Source organism: Acomys minous (genome assembly GCF_964271855.1).
Source record: "Acomys minous genome assembly, chromosome: 1".
Classification (NCBI taxonomy): Eukaryota; Metazoa; Chordata; class Mammalia; order Rodentia; family Muridae; genus Acomys; species Acomys minous.
In genome coordinates, this window is record NC_140483.1 from 57,767,196 (window position 1) to 57,783,489 (window position 16,294).

Here is a 16,294-nt window from a genome sequence, read left to right on the forward strand (position 1 = left end):
CCTGAGGAATTATCTCAGAATTACTCCAGGAGTCTTAGGGTTTCTGCCCTCCCTCGCTGCGCTGTGAAGAAGAAATAGATAGACCCCTGAACAGAACCAGGCCTTCCTGCCTGTCACACCTGTGATGGGACAGGTGCGGGTGATGCCCTCCCACCCCCAAGCATAGAGTGGAGAAGGCATACGTTTCTAGGACTGGGGATATTTGTCTACCATGCTCTAGGCCTTGGGGTCAATCCCAGACCCTAAAAGCAGCAAAATGAATGCCCAAGTTCCTGGAGTGTTTGTTTCCAAATGACAGTGTGCTGAACCCCTTGAGGTTCCAAATGAAAGGCACAAGAAAACAACGTACGGATGAGGCTACTTTTTCTCCCGTAGAGGGGAAGGGGTGAGGGTAGAGGGCGGAGCTGACAGACCCTCGAAGTCCACCTGCAGCACCACCAGGACTAAGTGATGAAGATTCAGATCGCCAGGCGGAAAGGCCGCGGTGTTGGGCGCGCGGATCCCTTGGATCGAGCTGGTGGGTTGCGCTCCCGGGTAGGTTCCAGCCCTGGGGGGTGGGGGGGGCCAGGGACGCGAGGCGGGGCTGTCCCCGCGGCGGGACTCGTGCGTCCGCAGCGCCCCGGACTGTCAGGCGTTCCTTGCGCTGGCTGAGGGCGGGGCAGCCGCGCGACGCTCCGCTCCTCTCCTCGCCTCCTCCCGCCCGGCCACACTCGGCCCTGGGCTCGCTGTGAGCTGCCGGCCGAGCCATGGGCTGCGACGGCCGGGTGTCTGAATTGCTCCGCCGAAACCTGCAGCCAACGCTCACCTACTGGAGCGTCTTCTTCAGCTTTGGCCTGTGCATCGCCTTCTTAGGGCCCACGCTGCTGGACCTGCGCTGCCAGACGCACAGCTCGCTGCCCCAGATCTCCTGGGTCTTCTTCTCGCAGCAGCTCTGCCTCCTGCTGGGCAGCGCCCTCGGGGGTGTCTTCAAGAGGACGTGAGTGTCGCGCCCGCGCGCCCCTCTACATCCCCGCAGCTGTGACCACCTGCTCAGCTGGGCTGAAGTCTTAGGCCAGGGGCTGCCTCCCTCCCCCACTACAAGCTCTACCGGAAAACTCTCTCGGGACTGAAGGTGACATCTGGGCTATGTATTTGTCTCACTCACCCCTAGAGAGCTTAGAACCGGTTCGCCCTTGCTCACTGCGCCCACCAGCCAAGGAGTAATGGAATGCGCAGAGATGCCTAAGATGCTTAATGTTCTGCTTCTCTGAGATTTTTGTAGCCCCAGCGCCGGAGGTGAACTTGGCACTGGGGTGGGAAGACAGTTGGCAGTGCCAGCTCAGGGGGGGCAATTCTCAGTGACAGGACTGGTTTGTGGTTTGACCAGAAACCCATTGATGGCTCCACTCATAGTAGCTTCACATCAGTTGATACAGGTGGTCCCTTTACCTAGGTGGTAAGGCTCCTGGGATCTCCTAAGGGAGAAAGGACACGCAAGTCAGCGGAGGCTGAGCCCCTGGGCCTCTAGGACTAGGGCCAGCTAAAGCAGTGTAGGGCCTCTCATCCATTCTCAATCTCTGGTACCCAGGACACCCCTCTGCACCCCTCCACCTTGTTATTCCTCCTTGGCCTCTGCCAGGACAGAGCTCTGGTCTCTCCTTGGCACTCGGAATGACACCCTTTTGGTGTCACTCTCTGTACAACCAGGAAGAGAGAGCCGGGAAGGGAGGAATGAACAGTGTGTACCCCAGGGGCTGTTATGTGGCCTTCCCCATTCTAGTTCCTAAAGGCGCAATTATCTGGACTGCAAAACCACGGTTGGGAGACCTATTGCAAAAAATAAATAAATAAATGATAAAAGACGGATACGGCAGCCATTCTGGGGCCAAAGAGCTTTAGGGGCTCAGTCCTCCAGGTGTGCAGCTGTGGGAAGATGCAGTACAGGTGTCAGTACAAAGTGGACCCCAGTCTAAGCAATCCAGAGCCTGCCACATCTCAGCAGTTGGAGAGTGACTATTTTCACTTCCCCCACATTCTCCTGCAAATGCTTGAGGTTCCCTGTGCCTATCAGCGGTTTCTTGTGGGTTTGGGATGAGATCAGATGTACAGGAATTCTGAAGATCTGTTCCTCCCAGAAAACTAATGAAAAGGAAGAGAGGATATCTCTGAATGTCAGGGGGGCTCTGTTTTTGTTTGGGGGGGGTTTGGAGTTAGAACCCAGGTAAGCATGCATGTAGGGCAAGCTCCCTGCCGCTGAAGCCACACACGCAGCCCTCACAGATGTTGGGCTGGGCTGTGTTCCCTTCCTTAGAGTTTTTTAGGAACATATGTAGCACAAACAGGAAGGAGACTGAGGATCATTCTAAGTGACAGGTTGGCAAGCCCACTTTTCCGAAATGGGAGGAGATACACACCCAACTGGGCCACCTCCAGGCCCCCTCTAGGCTCCTTATCCACCAAGGCACAGAATAGTGAGTGTCGGGAAGCCACAACAGTGTCAACAACAACAACTAACCATGTGCAAAAGGTCTGTGCCAGCGCTATCTTTCGTTGGTTTTGTTTGTTTGTTTTGTTTTGCTTCTTTTCTTTGTTTGTTTGTTTGTTTGTTTTGAGACAAGGCTTCTCTGTGTAACCTGGCTGTCCTGTACTCGCCTTATAGGCCAGGCTGGCCTTGAACTAGCAGAGAATCCACCTGCCTCTGCCTCCCTGAGTGCTGGGATTACAGGTGCGGGCCACCACACCAAGCAATTCTTAGTTCCTATATATAGCAACCCATTCCATTGTCACCGCAAACCTGCAAAGTAATGCTATTGTCTTCATTTTATGCACGAGGAAGCTGAGACACAGGAGGGGTTAAGACATTTCCCTGGGTGTGGTATTCCCAGCTCTCTGGAGGCTGCTGTCAGGAGGATCTTGAATCGGAGGCCAGCCTGGGCTACGTAGCAAGACCCTGCCCCAAGCAGCTAAAAAGAAAAGAAAAAAAAGAAAGGAGGGAAGGAAAGAGAGAGAAGGAAGGAGAGAGGGACTTTGTGGGCTCTGAGGTCTGTAGTCCCAGGCGCCTTATGAGTGTCTGCAGGTGCTCTATAGCTGAGGTTTGAGTCAGAAGTGGCTATCCCATGATTCTTCGTGGGCTGAGTATTCCTGAGCTCTGACAGTGCCTGGGAAGGCAAGGTGAGCCTCTGGACTTCCTGCTGGGCTCTTCCAGAGCTGGGTAGGGCTCCTGGTGGTTTGAGTTTAAATTCTGAGTGAGCTTCAGCCCTCACAGCATCAAGACAAAATGTCACCAAGAACCATTTTGTTTGCTAAAGAGCAAAGCAAGGTTCTGGGAGGGGGGGGGAGAGGGGGGAGGGGAAGACCCTGAGTGTCAGCAGTGATGCCCCCTACCTGGCTAACTCTGGGCAGTCTCCCCATTCCCACCCCCAAAGTGAACTGACGCTCTGCCAGCCCTGACGTGGCCTCGCCTGTCTCCGTTGAAACGATAATGTCTCTGCAAGGAAGTGCTTTTTCAGCTTAAGTGATTACCAGTGAGCGTGCCAGGCTGGCACTGGGAATGAGGGATTGCCTTAACGAATCTCAGGGGCCAGCTGTGGGGAGGGGGAGGGGGAGAGTTGACACACCAGAGTGCCTTCTTTAAGGTGCTGCAGGAGGCCCTATCCAATGCTTAGTCCAATCTGAGCGCTCTGGGCTACAGGGGTTGGAGTAGATCCTCAAGGCAACCCCAGCCTTCCTCCCCTCCCTTTAGCAGAGTCAAAGAGCTTGACCGTTAGAGCAGGCCATCTGCAGGCCCAGCAGGAGGAAGAGCAGCCACAAGAAACTGAACCAGAGCGTTCCTAGGAAAATCTTGTTGGGCACAAAGAGGAACTCTAGAGAAGAGACTTAGAAAGCCACCTGGTTGGCAGGGTGACTAGCCTTGCGATTTGACAAAACAGGTAAAGGGTATCTGGACAAAAGGTTAGAGAGGTTTGTTTTTCCTTGTTTTGTGGGACCTGTCTAACCACCCCAGGCAGTTGGGAAACCCCCTTATCTCAGGGGCATCAGTAGATCCGTGATTTGAGATGGTCTCCAAAGACTCTCAACCACCCCATGACGTCTCCCCTGCACTAAGCCGCTGAGGGCCAATTGCCCCTCCTTATCTATCTTTTTTAATCTAATTCCTTCTTATCTTCAATCCCCACACTACCTGGACTCATCTAGGAACCTCTCCCCTGCAAACCCTGTAGCAAACTGAGTCTTCATAATCCCTCCCCAGAGCCAGCTCTGCCGTCCACACGCATCTCAAGTCACTGGCCCCTTGCAGTTCCTGGAACACAGCACCGAGGGTTTCCCCTCTCTGGCCTGGGCTCTGCTTGGCCTCAGCTCCAGAAAGCCTCTGCTTGTCCTCTCAACAGCGTGTCCACCTTTCAGCATGTAACAACCCTGTGCCAGAATCCTATTGGGAGTTCAGCATGGCACAAGTTCTTGTTTAAAAACCATCTCACAAGTGTATGCTCAGGAGATGGTGACAGGAGGACCAGGAAATCCGTTATCCTCCACTACAGAAGGAGGCCAGCCTGGACTATTTGAGAACCTGTCTCATACAAAACAAAACAACAACTAAAATTCAACATGGAGCTACCTTGAGTCCAGCAAGTCTACTCCTCAGTATATGCCCATGAGAAGTAAAAACATCTGTCCACACAGAAATGCATACATAGACGTTTACAGCAACATTACTCTTAGTAAATGTGGAAATAAAGTATTCTTTCATAAGCAGAGGACCGGGTAAATAAAACATGGCATAAACAAAGGGCCAGGCGGCCTATGGAGCCATCCTTACAGGGTGTCTCATTCAGTCAAAGTAGAAGCACATGGGGGTGAGGGGGGGCGGTGACCACTACTAGATATATGATTTCTCTCTGAGGTGACAGAAATACCCTAAATTGAGGCTGGACACAGCAACATACGGCTATAATCCCAGCACTTGGGGTGTGTGTGTGTGTGTGTGTGTGTGTGTGTGTGTGTGTATGTGTGTGTGTATGTGTGTGTGTGTATGTGTGTGTGTGTGTGTGTGTGTGTGTGTGTGTGTGTGTGTGTGTGTTTTGAGGCAGGAGGATAGTGAGGCAGGAGGCAAGCCTTGGCTATATAGTAAGATCCTATCTCACAAAAACAAATAGGCAAACCTGAAAACTTAAATTATGATAATGGTCCCACCACTCACTACGAAAAACAAAACTAAGCTGTACAAATAGTTGAATTTTATAGTATAGAAACCATATATCAAAGTTTTAGTTTAAAAAATACCTCAATACTCATCCTATGAATTAATTGATTCATTCAACAAATGCCTCTTAAGCCACACACTGTTTCAGGGTTAAGGGTTCCAGGCGAGGTCCCTGCCCATCCCAAAAGTCTATTCTGGAGGGCACTGTGTGAGGGTGAAATAGGTTAGGGATAGAGAGTGGCAGAGTAGAGTTGTGGGATACACTAGCTAGGTGCTTAGGGCTAGGTCACTTTGGGAGGTGACATTAAGATCTGGCAGTCCTGAGGAACAGGTCAGGTACGTCAGGAAGTCGGGGAGAGGTATTCTAGGCAAGTAGACCTAAGGTCCGGCTCAGGTTTATGGCAACTTCCCACATGCCCAGCACCCAGTGAGCCATTGAGGATGGTGCAGCTGCCCGGCAGGCAGTGCTGTTCCCACCCCACCCCCAGCATGGGGCCATGAACAGACAGGCTGAAGCATTAGCTGGAGGCCTGAGGTGACTGAGTTATAGGGAACCCTCCTCCTTCCATAGGCTGAGAGAAAATGCCTCACTGATCTTAGTTCCTAGAAGGATGGGTTCTCTGGCTGCACTTTGACTTCCACCATTCTGTCCTCTAGCCCTTTCCATGGGAAAGATGAGATCTGGAGCATCTCTCCTACGGAGAAGGACTTCCTGAGGAGAATATGGTATCCCAGACCCAGGCAACATGGAGTTGGGCTCAGCAGCATTCTTCCCCAGCCGGGGTCAGAGAACAGGAATGGGCCCTGCCTGTGTGAGCCATGCAGTCCTGCCTCTTTCCACAGCACCAGGAAGCCAAGAACAGGTGCCTGAGGCAGGGACACCCCAAGGTGGTCACATGTGTACCTGGCAACCGGTACTGACAGAGGGTTAGCAGTCTACTCAAGGTCACAGCCAAAGTGGCCCAGCAGGCAATGCCACCATAGTTGTAGCCAGCCTGTGGGGAGGAAGCTGGCCCCTCCTCTCCACTCCCGTTTAAATCTCATGTGAAGCCATTAATAAGTAACTTGACCATTTATCAGGTTTCCTGGCATATGTTTCTTAAGCCTGGGAGGAAAGAGACGCCTTTAACTAGCCCAAATTCACACCCGAGTTTCAGCAGAGGGCAGGCCAATGGCACTCTGCTGTGCCTTGCTTCGGCTGCGGGTCAAGACCCTGGGCTCGGTTTGTACCACTGTCTTTCCATCTAGACCTCAGTTTCCCCATCTTTAAAGTGAGAAGGTCTCTCAGGTGCTAGCCGCTGCTACTCTCTAGCTGCGACACTGGAACCAGGGGATGGGTTCCTGGATCAGCCTCCGGGGATCGCTCTCAGGGTACTGCAGCAGGAACAGAGAGAGGCGGGAAGAATCCGAGTATGGGCACTGGTCTCCGCCCTCTTCTTGCTAGCACATATCCTGGGCCCTGGGCTGAAGTAGCTCTGGGCTGCAAGCAAGGACGGGCACTGGGGAGGGAGCTATCTGAGGCCTTGGGAAGGAGCACTTGCTGTCCCCAGTTAGAGTGGAGGAAACCGAGGCTTCGCGTGCCTAGGTGGTAGAGGCTTGCCACGGGTCACACCATTGGTCAGTACCAGAGGTGAGCCTTGAACCCCGTGCTTTGACCACACATTGCACTGCAGCCTTGATGTCAAAGTGAGGTTTTTGTTTTGTTTTGGTTTTTGAGACAGGGTTTCTCTGTGTAACAGCCCTGGCTGTCTGTCCTTAGGTTCGCTTTGTAGACCAGGCTGGCCTTGATCTCACAGAGATCCACCTGCCTCTACTTCTCGAGTGCTGGCATTAAAGGCGTGTGCCACTATGTCCGGCATCAAAATATATTTTTAACATTATTACTGTGTAATCTTTGGTTACCCACTTTCCTGGAAAGGGGCATTACCGCAGCCATTTAAAATAGACAATGCCTATGCTTTAGTCCGGCCCTGGGAACAACACATTATTCTAAAGGAGTTCTGCACTGTCCACACGCGTAGCCCTACAGCACCTGCAAGAGTGAGCTGCTAGCCGACTTTTTGGCCTAAGAACTCAGAACAAATGTAGGGTCAGCCTTCCAGGCTCCAGCTGCAAGCCTAGACTCCAATCACAGCCCAAGCCCTGGCAGGGGACACAGAGAAGGGATTTTCCATGTCTGCTTCCTCCTAGCCTGGGTTCACTCACAGGCCCAACGGGCACAGGCGTGAAGTCTCACCTCACAGTATTCTCATAAGTCTATAACACTGAACGAATGGCAGTGAGCTTCATATACGGTAACACCAAGCATTACCCATCCTTCTTTCCCCCCTACCTCCCCGTGGTTTCTGCCTGTCACAGCTTACTGATCGCAGGTCCCACCCCTCGCGAGATTTTGCTGCAAGCCTGAGTACTGTGCTGAACCACTTCCACACAAGCCAGGCTCCCAGGATGCCCGCTAGACACACACAAAGCACACAGTCTACCACCGAGCCTCTCTCCCAGCTCTCACTCAATTGATTGGTTCCTTCTGTATTTTTGATAAATGTTCATGCTACGTACCCCAGGCTGGTGTTGATCTCTCCGCCTTCTTCCCTCTGCCTGCCGAGTGCTGGGATAGCAGGCGTGTGTGATGTGTTAGTTTCTCAGAGTCTTTGCACCTGACGTGGTGAGTGAGGCAGTGGCGGTGGGGTGGGCAAAGTACACATAGAAGCGCCTTTTGCCACCACTGAAGTTGATCCTCAAGAAGCTGCCTGTCTCTGTCCTTATCGTAGGAAAGGAGGTGGGGGAGAAGAAAAAGAGTAGAAAGGAGCGGTGTGCCATTTCCATCAAGTTTCGTGTAGACAGGCGTGCCCTGTGTAACTGGGTCCAGGGGAAGAGGCAGGTGAAGTGTGCTATCACGGACCAGGAAGCAGAAACACCAGCAAGCACTGCAGTATGGCGGCTGGGTGGCCAGGGCAGGGCCCAAGAGAGAGCTGCAAGTCTGCAGCCCCACACAGACCACCTCCCCCCCCCGCCCCCCCCCCTGCATTACAGCCATTTCTCCTCCATCCTCTTAAGCTGGGCCTTGAAGCAAGTAAGTCCACCCCCCAGGTTCCGAGAGGGAACGAACAGGCAGGAGTCATGACCAGTAATCTCCCCCAACAGATCAGGCTGGAAATGAGAAAATAACAAAATAACGAACTTCTGCTATCAACAGAACTGTCCTGATAAAGGCTTTAATCAGATACAAGGAGAGGAGATGGCTGAGGGCCAAGGGGATTGGAGTCGAGAGCTGGCAAAAGACAACTTGCTGCATCTCTGGGGGATCTTCCCCCCACTTCCCTTCCAGTGTTCTGGAAGCTCAGAGGTCGCCTTACGCCACCTCTCCCCTTTCCATAATCTGAAGACGTTCTTCCGCAGCCTCCAGAACCTTCTTGCTGCCCAATTCTCCCCCCTCCCCCAAAACAGCACATTAGCCTGTAGCCTGGTCCTAAAACATACAAGATCTTGGATCCTTTCTCTGAGCATTGGATATCAGGTAGAATCCCCTGCCAACAGGACTTTGACATCAATCTTTCATGGGGACAGCCCTCAGCATGCCTGCGTAGAGCTTTTCTGATGTCTGTCCGAATCGGGCACTGCTCAGAATGGTCTCAGGAGGGATGGCCCCTGACCTCTGCCCTTGAAGAGGAGTCACCAAATTAACCACATTCTGTGCCATGGCTTTGGTCCTGGCAGTCTGGCCGTGCTTCCAGAAGCACAGCTCTTGTCAATTCCTGTGTGGAGGGCCCATGTGCCTTACCTGACCCTACCCTTGCCCAGCTGAGGACTTCCAGGCTCAGCCTCATCCTGGGTCCCCAGTCTTTATTTGTAGCTGTGTGGCACTGCTCCCTTGAGATGCTCAAAGTAGCCTCCCTGAGAGGGACAGGGATATTAGTGCACAGAATTGCTTAAAGAGAGTAAGGTTTAAGCAACATAATAGTTGGGCTTTGTGAGCACCAGTATGACATCTGGTGTAGTCATGGCAGCCGTGAGAAACCTCTGCGGTACCGAGGACAAGAGCCTACTCAACCACCTGCTGCAACCCCCGGCTCCTTCCCTGCTGGTAGCAGACCGGTGGCAAGGAGGAGGGGCCTCCCAGGAAGCCTCTGGCCTCCTCCACTAACTCCAGCTCTTCCCTTGCCCAGCCTGGCCCAGTCACTATGGGCCCTCTTCGCCTCTACCATGACCATCTCCCTGGTATTCGCTGTCATCCCGCTCTGCCATGATGTGAAGGTATTGGCCTCGGTCATAGCCCTGGCGGGCCTAGCCATGGGCTGCATCGACACCGTGGCCAACATGCAGCTGGTGAGGATATACCACAAGGACTCAGCCGTCTTCCTTCAGGTGAGCTGCACAGCGGGAGGCTGGGTAGTGGGCCAGTTGCTGGGATCCTCCCTTTCCCCCACCCCCACCCCCAGGCCGTTCCCAAGGATGGTGGAGACTCAGCCGGCCCTGGTCACCATCAGTAACCTGACACTGGGTTTGGATTTCTTCATTTCTCCATGGGTGATCTCTGCCTGCCTTGTTGGTCTCTCCCAGGAACCCTGGTGTTAACAGTTCTCTCATCAGGAAAGGCAATGGGACTGAGGGCTCTCTGTCCCCCTCTCCTCTTTCCTTCTAGTTGTCCAGTGTATGTGGCAGTTACCAAACAAGGCAAGTTCAGAGAGGAGAGTTCATGTTGGCTCACAGTTCAGGGGAACACAGTCCGTGATAATGGGGGAGGTATGGTGTCAGGAGTGGCTCAGTCCTTGGCAGCAACCAGGAAACAGGGAGGGGAAAGCCAGGGTTTGTCTGGCTGTTTCCTTTTTCTTTTTTTCACCCAGTCTCAGACCCCAGATGGTGGTGCCACCCATATTCAGGGTGGGTCTTCCCGCATTGGTTAAGCCTCTGTGGGAAAGCCTTCACAGACACACCTAGACCCTAGGCACATCCTTAGTGCCCTAGGTGTTTCTTAGTGGACAACACTGACCACCATGACAGGAAGCAGCACCAATGAGAAGTAAGGTTGTGGAAATAAGAGAGGAAGGGAGGATTGACCTCTATCACCCCAGTTACCCCAGGAATCAAGAGTGGTAAGAGTGGCAAAGGGGGGCTTTTAAAAAAAAACATTCTTCCTTCTCTCTCCTGCTTCCTGTGTCTCCCCCCACCCAACTCTAAGGTCAGGCAGGGGGCCCCTGGGTGGGGCATAAGGAAAAGGTGAGGGGACGTGGCACCCTCTGGATGTCGGTTCCGAGCCAGGCTGAGCTGTGCCCATTCCCCCACCCAGGTCCTCCATTTCTTCGTGGGCTTTGGTGCTCTGCTGAGCCCCCTGATTGCTGATCCCTTCCTGTCAGAGGCCAGCTGCTTTCCTGCTAATAGCACAGCCAATGCCACCTCCAGAAGCCACGCATCCCAGGTTCTGAGCCAACAGCATGCAGCAGCAGCACAGCGTTGGTCAAACCAGACGCTCCCCAGGCCGCCCCTGAAGCCTTCGACAGAGAACGTGTCCTACGCCTTCTGGATCATGGCCCTCATCAACGTGAGTGTCCCCAGTGCAGGTGGGGTAGGGAGCTGGGGACAGTGTGTGCTTCCCAGCCCAGCTCCATAGCACAGACTCTTCAGACCCAAAAAACATGGTAGGGTCCACTGTGTGTAGCCAGGAGGGAGGAGCCTGGAGGAATCACCTCAAAAGTCCCTCATTGTTGGCAGTTCTCAAGAAAGGAAGGCACTGGGCGTGTTTAGACCATGAGAACCAGGGTCAGCTTCCAAGTTCTCTGAAGTCTTGGGGAAAACCAGGCCTTTTCATCCATGGCCACAAGGCAGGTGGTGGCTTCTTCTCTAGGGTCCTTCATCAGTGATGGAGATGGGAGAGCTTAGGAGTGAGCGCTGTTCCTTGGGTTCCTGCTTCCTTGGAGTCATAGGCCTGTCAGCTGTGGTAGGAACGGCAGACAGACTGTCCTAGTTGGTTCTGTGACCGTGCAGGAATAGTATTCACTGCCTTGGTCTACATGGCTTATTCGGCTTGCTTTTTTATTTAATTAATTTTAAAGATTTATTTATTTATTTATTAAGTAGACAGTGTTTTGCCTGCGTGTATGCCTGCACTCCATAAGAGGGCACCAGAGCACATGGTTGTGAGCCACCACGGTGTTGCTGGGAATTGAACTTAGGACCTTTGGAAGAGCAGCCAGTGCTCTTAATCTCTGAGCCACCTCTCCAGCCCCAGCTTGCTTTTTTAAACAAGCAAGTACTACTTGCTCAGGTAGTGGTACCCACATCAACAAGAAACAATCAAGAAAGAAACATCAGTCACAAAAATATCCCACAGGCACGCCCTCAGGCCAATCTGACGGGGCCATTTTCTCAATTTAGCTCCCCTGTTTCCAAGCGACTCCAATTTCTGTCAAGTTAACAAGAATCTAAACAGCACAGGGACCACTGATTCTGACCAGCTTAGAGACTTTTGTGCACCTGGCCAAGTCAGCGTCGACTTTGGCTTCTACCTGGAAACCTCCGGGTCTCTGTCACTCAAGAGGATCCCATGTTAACCCAGGTGGGGCAGAGGGGAGGTCGGGATCCTCCTACCCATCAGCTTTGGGAGTAACAGCTCAGACCATCTTAATTGCCTGTCCTCCTGGTTCTGACCTATTATGGGCCTGAAAGTAGGGATATTTCAGGTGGCCACTAGCCTGGCTGTGAAACAGAGGCCCGGTGTGGGGCATGCCCAGGGCCTCTCTGCAGTAGGCCTACCTGGTCCTCCAGAGGCAGGAATGCCCACGTATAGCATTGGAAGGGCCTTAAGCCCCCCACCATAGTTGTACTGGGCATGCTGAGGGGTGTCATACCTCACTGACCTGATGTCCTGATAGAGAGCTAGAGAGAAGGCAAGTCTCAGCAGAGGCCCACCGCCTCCAGCCCCTCAGCTGCCCCTAAATAGCCTTCCTTTTCTTGGGCCAGGAAGACAGTGAACCCTCAGCAAGATACAACTTTCTGGGTCTGGGAGAGATAGCTCAGTGGTTAAAAGTACTCACCGCCCTTCCAAAGGACCCAGGTTCAATTCCCAGCACCTACATGGCAGTTCACAACTATCTGTAACTCCCTTACACATACATGCAGGCAAAACACCAATGCACATAAAATAAAATAAATAAAATAAAATAAAAAGTTACCACTTTCCTTCTGCTCTGTCCCTTTCATGCTTGTGCCCACATTTTGGATCAAGGCAGCTTTGAACCTGTGTCCTCCAAAAAGCGGTCCCTGCTGAGGGAAAGATTCCCCACTGTATAGCCTCAGTGCTAGGACTCCACGTGCAGGAAGTCCCCCCCCCCATACAGGCCCCAGGGGTCTGTTCTCCCACCAAGGTGCCGACTGGAGGCGCTGCTTGCTACAAGACTTCTGGGAATTTCCCTATTTGTGCCTGAACATAAAGAGCCGACCGCCGAAGAAATATAGCAGTGAATGTACGGGCTTCCTTGTGCTCTGCCACGTACCCACCTGCCTGGCATTGGCTGGCTTCAGGGTGGCACTGGTGTCCCTGAATGAGATTACCATAAAAGCTGGGTGTGTTCCTGCCAGCATGCCAGGCAGTCTGCTGTGAAGCCCTTCCCTTCACCCACCTCCCTATAAATGCCTCCTAAGTGCCAGGCCTGAGTGCAGATGCTTCCCCCTTGGCCTTCCTTCAGGCTACGAAAGCCTCTGTGTGTGCTTCCTGTTTCCCCAGTTACTGGAGGAAGGGCGGAGTCTCCCCCATAAGGCTTAGACTCCTCCGGTACAGAGACACAGGTCTCTTGCCATGCAGGGCTCTGTGTGTGGCATCATAGCTACCAAGGACACTATTGTTAATTGTGAGAGGGGGTTACACTGCGTTGCTCAGGCTGGTCTTATACTCCTGTCTTTTTTTTTTTTTTTTTAAGATTTATTTATTTACTTATTATTTATACAGGGCTCTGCCTACATGCATGCCTGAACACCAGAAGAGGGCATCGGGTCTCATTATAGATGGTTGCGAGCCACCATGTGGTTGCTGGGGATTGAACTCAGGACCTTTGGAAGAGCAGACAGTGCTCTTAACCTCTGAGCCATCTCTCCAACCCCTGTACTCCTGTCTTTTGGAGTAGATGAGACTCCAGGTGTGTGGCACCATACCTAACTGTGACCTTGACTAGTTTTTGAGTGTGGAAAAGAGCCCTTCAGGTCACCGTAGGGAGCCAGGTGTAGTGGCATTTGTCTTTAATCCCAGCACTCGAGAGGCAGAGGCTGGCGGATCTCTGCTAGTGGACTACAAAGTGAGTCCAGGACAGCTAGGGCTACACAGAGGAACCCTGTCTCAGTCATCCCACCCCCAAAGATCACCATAGGGAGGTGTTAACATAGGGTTGGGTGGCTTTTTGTCTTTAGACTGGTGTGAGCAGCTTTCTTAGGGGGTTTGTGGGCTCCCTAGGAACAGGGCACTGCCAGGTTGGGTGTCTGCTTGGCTTCCATGCCTTCCTGGCCCATTTCTGGCTCCACTTAAGTACTTCTGGGACTTTCTGTTGGCTCCCTGACCTTCCTAAGCAAAGGAGCCAGGCTACAACCACAGCAGGAAGGACAGCAGTTAGACCTGATTAAGAACTTCCTGGCAAGAGAAGGTGATGAGACCTGGCCAGGGACACCTGAGGGAGGCAGCGGCTGCTTCTCCAGGCAACCGCAGAAGTGGGAGGAGTTTCCTATTGGGCTAGGGAGCACTGTTGGGACTAAGTGAGTCAGTGTGAAGAGCAGAGAGCTGGGCAGGGGGAGGGAGAGTAGGCGCTTACCCACGCCTGTGTGTCCTAGCTTAGTCACCAAGTACCCTCCAAGGATATGCCACCCGTTCAGCAGCTCAGAGGTAGGAACACGCAGGCCAGGACCAGAATGCCTGCCTCTGGGTGTCTGCTTGGCCTGCCGGGTGCCTTCCAGTTCTAACTGTGTGTAGCTGTAGAGTAACTCTGAGCCCCATTTACCCCATCTGGAAAATGCTATTAAAATCTTTTCAGCACCTTTGTTTCCCACCCCTTTGGTAATACTGGAGATAGAACCCGGGGTCTTAAACTTAATAGGCAATGTCCACTGAGTTACAGGCCCCTGGGTATGAGTGTTTTGTCTGCATGTAAGTGTACCTCTGTGTGTGTGTGTGTGTGTGTGTGTGTGTGTGTGTGTGTGTGTGTGTGATAACCATGGACGCCAGAAAAGGATGTCTGGGGCTGGAGAGATTGCTCAGAGGTTAAGAGCACTGTCTGTTCTTCCAAAGGTCCTGAGTTCAATTCCCAGCAACCACATGGTGGCTCATAACCATCTACAATGAGATCTGGTGCCTCTTCTGGCCTGCAGGCATACATGTGGACAGAATACTGTATACATAATAAATAAATCTAAAAAAAAAAAAAAAAAAGAGGCACTTGTGTTCGGAATAAGGGGTTAGCAGCCAGTCGCCCAGCACCTGGCCAGAGCAGCAGAGGACCCTTGTGAGTGTGTAAGCTTTGAAAGGCTTCTCCAGCTCCTCTGGGGGGGGATGGGTGTGGCCAGGGCCAGCAGCGCTCACGCCAAAGCCTATGTGCTATCTAGATGCCTGGCTCACAGGCTGGCAAAGGATCTTCACTGAGGTGGGCACCTTGGACTGTGAGCCTTGCAGCATGGCCCTCCTGACCCTCTACTGCCCTCAGCTCCCAGTGCCCCTGGCCGTTCTGTTCCTGCTGTCCAAGGAGCGGCTGCTGACCTGCCCCCAGCGGAAGCCACTGCTCCTGTCTGCAGACGAGCTTGCATTGGAGACCCGGCCTGCTGAGAAGGAAGACACCTCCTCACTGGCCCCCAAGTTTCAGCCACACCCAGGTGCGGGCTCTTGTAATCTATTCTGGCTGCCCCCCAGTAATCTCACACCCAGAAGGTGAACCTAGACCACCCCCCCCCCCAGAGCTAGCAGTCAGAAACAATCTTTGGTCCTGGCAGTCTTGTAAGGTAAGTGATGGAGCCGCCTGGCCAGAAGAATGAAAAAAGGCAGATAGATGCCTTCGTCCTTCCCACTCTTTCCTGGGTTGCTTGGCCTGTGTGACCTTTAGTTCCGCCAGGAGTGGGTAAAGACCAGCAGCTGCTCCTCACAGGGGCCTGAAAGCTAGAGGAGGTGGAGGAAGCAAGCGGGGACCCCCAGGTGAGCAGAGGTTGGCTCAGCCCTACCCTTTCGTGCCTTTTTCAGGGCAGGAGGACCTGTTCTGCTGCCAGGGCAAGAACTTCCGGGGAGCCCCGTGCTCTTTCTTCGCCATCCACATCACAGCCGCTCTGGTCCTGTTCATGACAGATGGGATGATGGTGAGCCTTCCTCCGAAGGCGCGCTCTACTGAGGAGCTTCTGCCCTGATACCCAAGTCTGGACTGACAAAAAACGAGAGAAGCACACGGAGGTCCGCGGGACCTTCACCTGCAGTGCAGTGAACCAGTGCTCACAGCCCACAGACACAAGAGTCTTCTGTTCTGTTCTTGTCATTCGTTTGTTTTGTTTGTTTGTTTGTTTTGGTTTGGTTTGGTTTTTGGTTTTTCGAGACAGGGTCTCTCTGTGTAGCCTTGGCTGTCCTGGACTCACTTTATAGACCAGCTGGCCTCGAACTCACAGCGATCCGCCTGCCTCTGCCTCCCCAATGCTGGGATTAAAGGTGTATGCCACCACACCCGCCTGCCATTCGTTTTTATTTTGTTAATTGAAGCTGGAGCATGGTGGCACCCAGGGAGGCAGAGGCAGGCAGATCTCTGTGAGTTCGAGGCCAGCCTGGTCTACAAAGGGAGTCCAGGACAGCCAAGGCTACACAGAGAAGCCCTGTCTTGAAAAACCAAAAGAAGAAAGAAAAAGAAAAAAAAAAAAAGAAAAGGAAAAAGAAAAAGAGAGGGGCCTGTCTGGTGTTTTGTTTTGTTCCCAATTCTATGTGACTCAAGATTTTTCAGTTTTAGTTGCTTTACTTTGTTTTGGTCAGGATAGAACACAGCCTAGGTTGGCTTTGAACTCTTCATCCTCCCAAATGCACCACTCCCAACTGTGACCCACAGTTTTGACAGCTCACAGCTCTGCTGCCCTGGGAGAGGCCATACCATATGAACTCCTGGGCCACTTGGCTTC

General features: G+C 52.8%; 1 protein-coding gene across 6 annotated transcripts in view; it reads left to right on the forward strand.

Annotated features, from left to right (window-relative positions):
• Positions 1 to 657: 657 nt before the first annotated feature.
• The window catches only part of MFSD4A (major facilitator superfamily domain containing 4A), a 44,154-nt gene continuing 28,517 nt past the window's right edge, over positions 658 to 16,294 (forward strand). For 2 of the 6 annotated variants that reach the window (XM_084784868.1, XM_084784867.1), the window contains exons 1-5: positions 660 to 976; positions 9,346 to 9,544; positions 10,467 to 10,718; positions 14,857 to 15,022; positions 15,384 to 15,496. In XM_084784868.1, coding sequence (XP_084640994.1) covers positions 747 to 976; positions 9,346 to 9,544; positions 10,467 to 10,718; positions 14,857 to 15,022; positions 15,384 to 15,496 — 960 coding nt within the window. In that variant the 5' untranslated portion in view covers positions 660 to 746. Of the gene's footprint in view, positions 977 to 9,345; positions 9,545 to 10,466; positions 10,719 to 14,856; positions 15,023 to 15,383; positions 15,497 to 16,294 lie in introns of all 6 variants that reach the window. The other 4 variants (XM_084784872.1, XM_084784869.1, XM_084784871.1 and 1 more) reach the window with 4 other exon arrangements.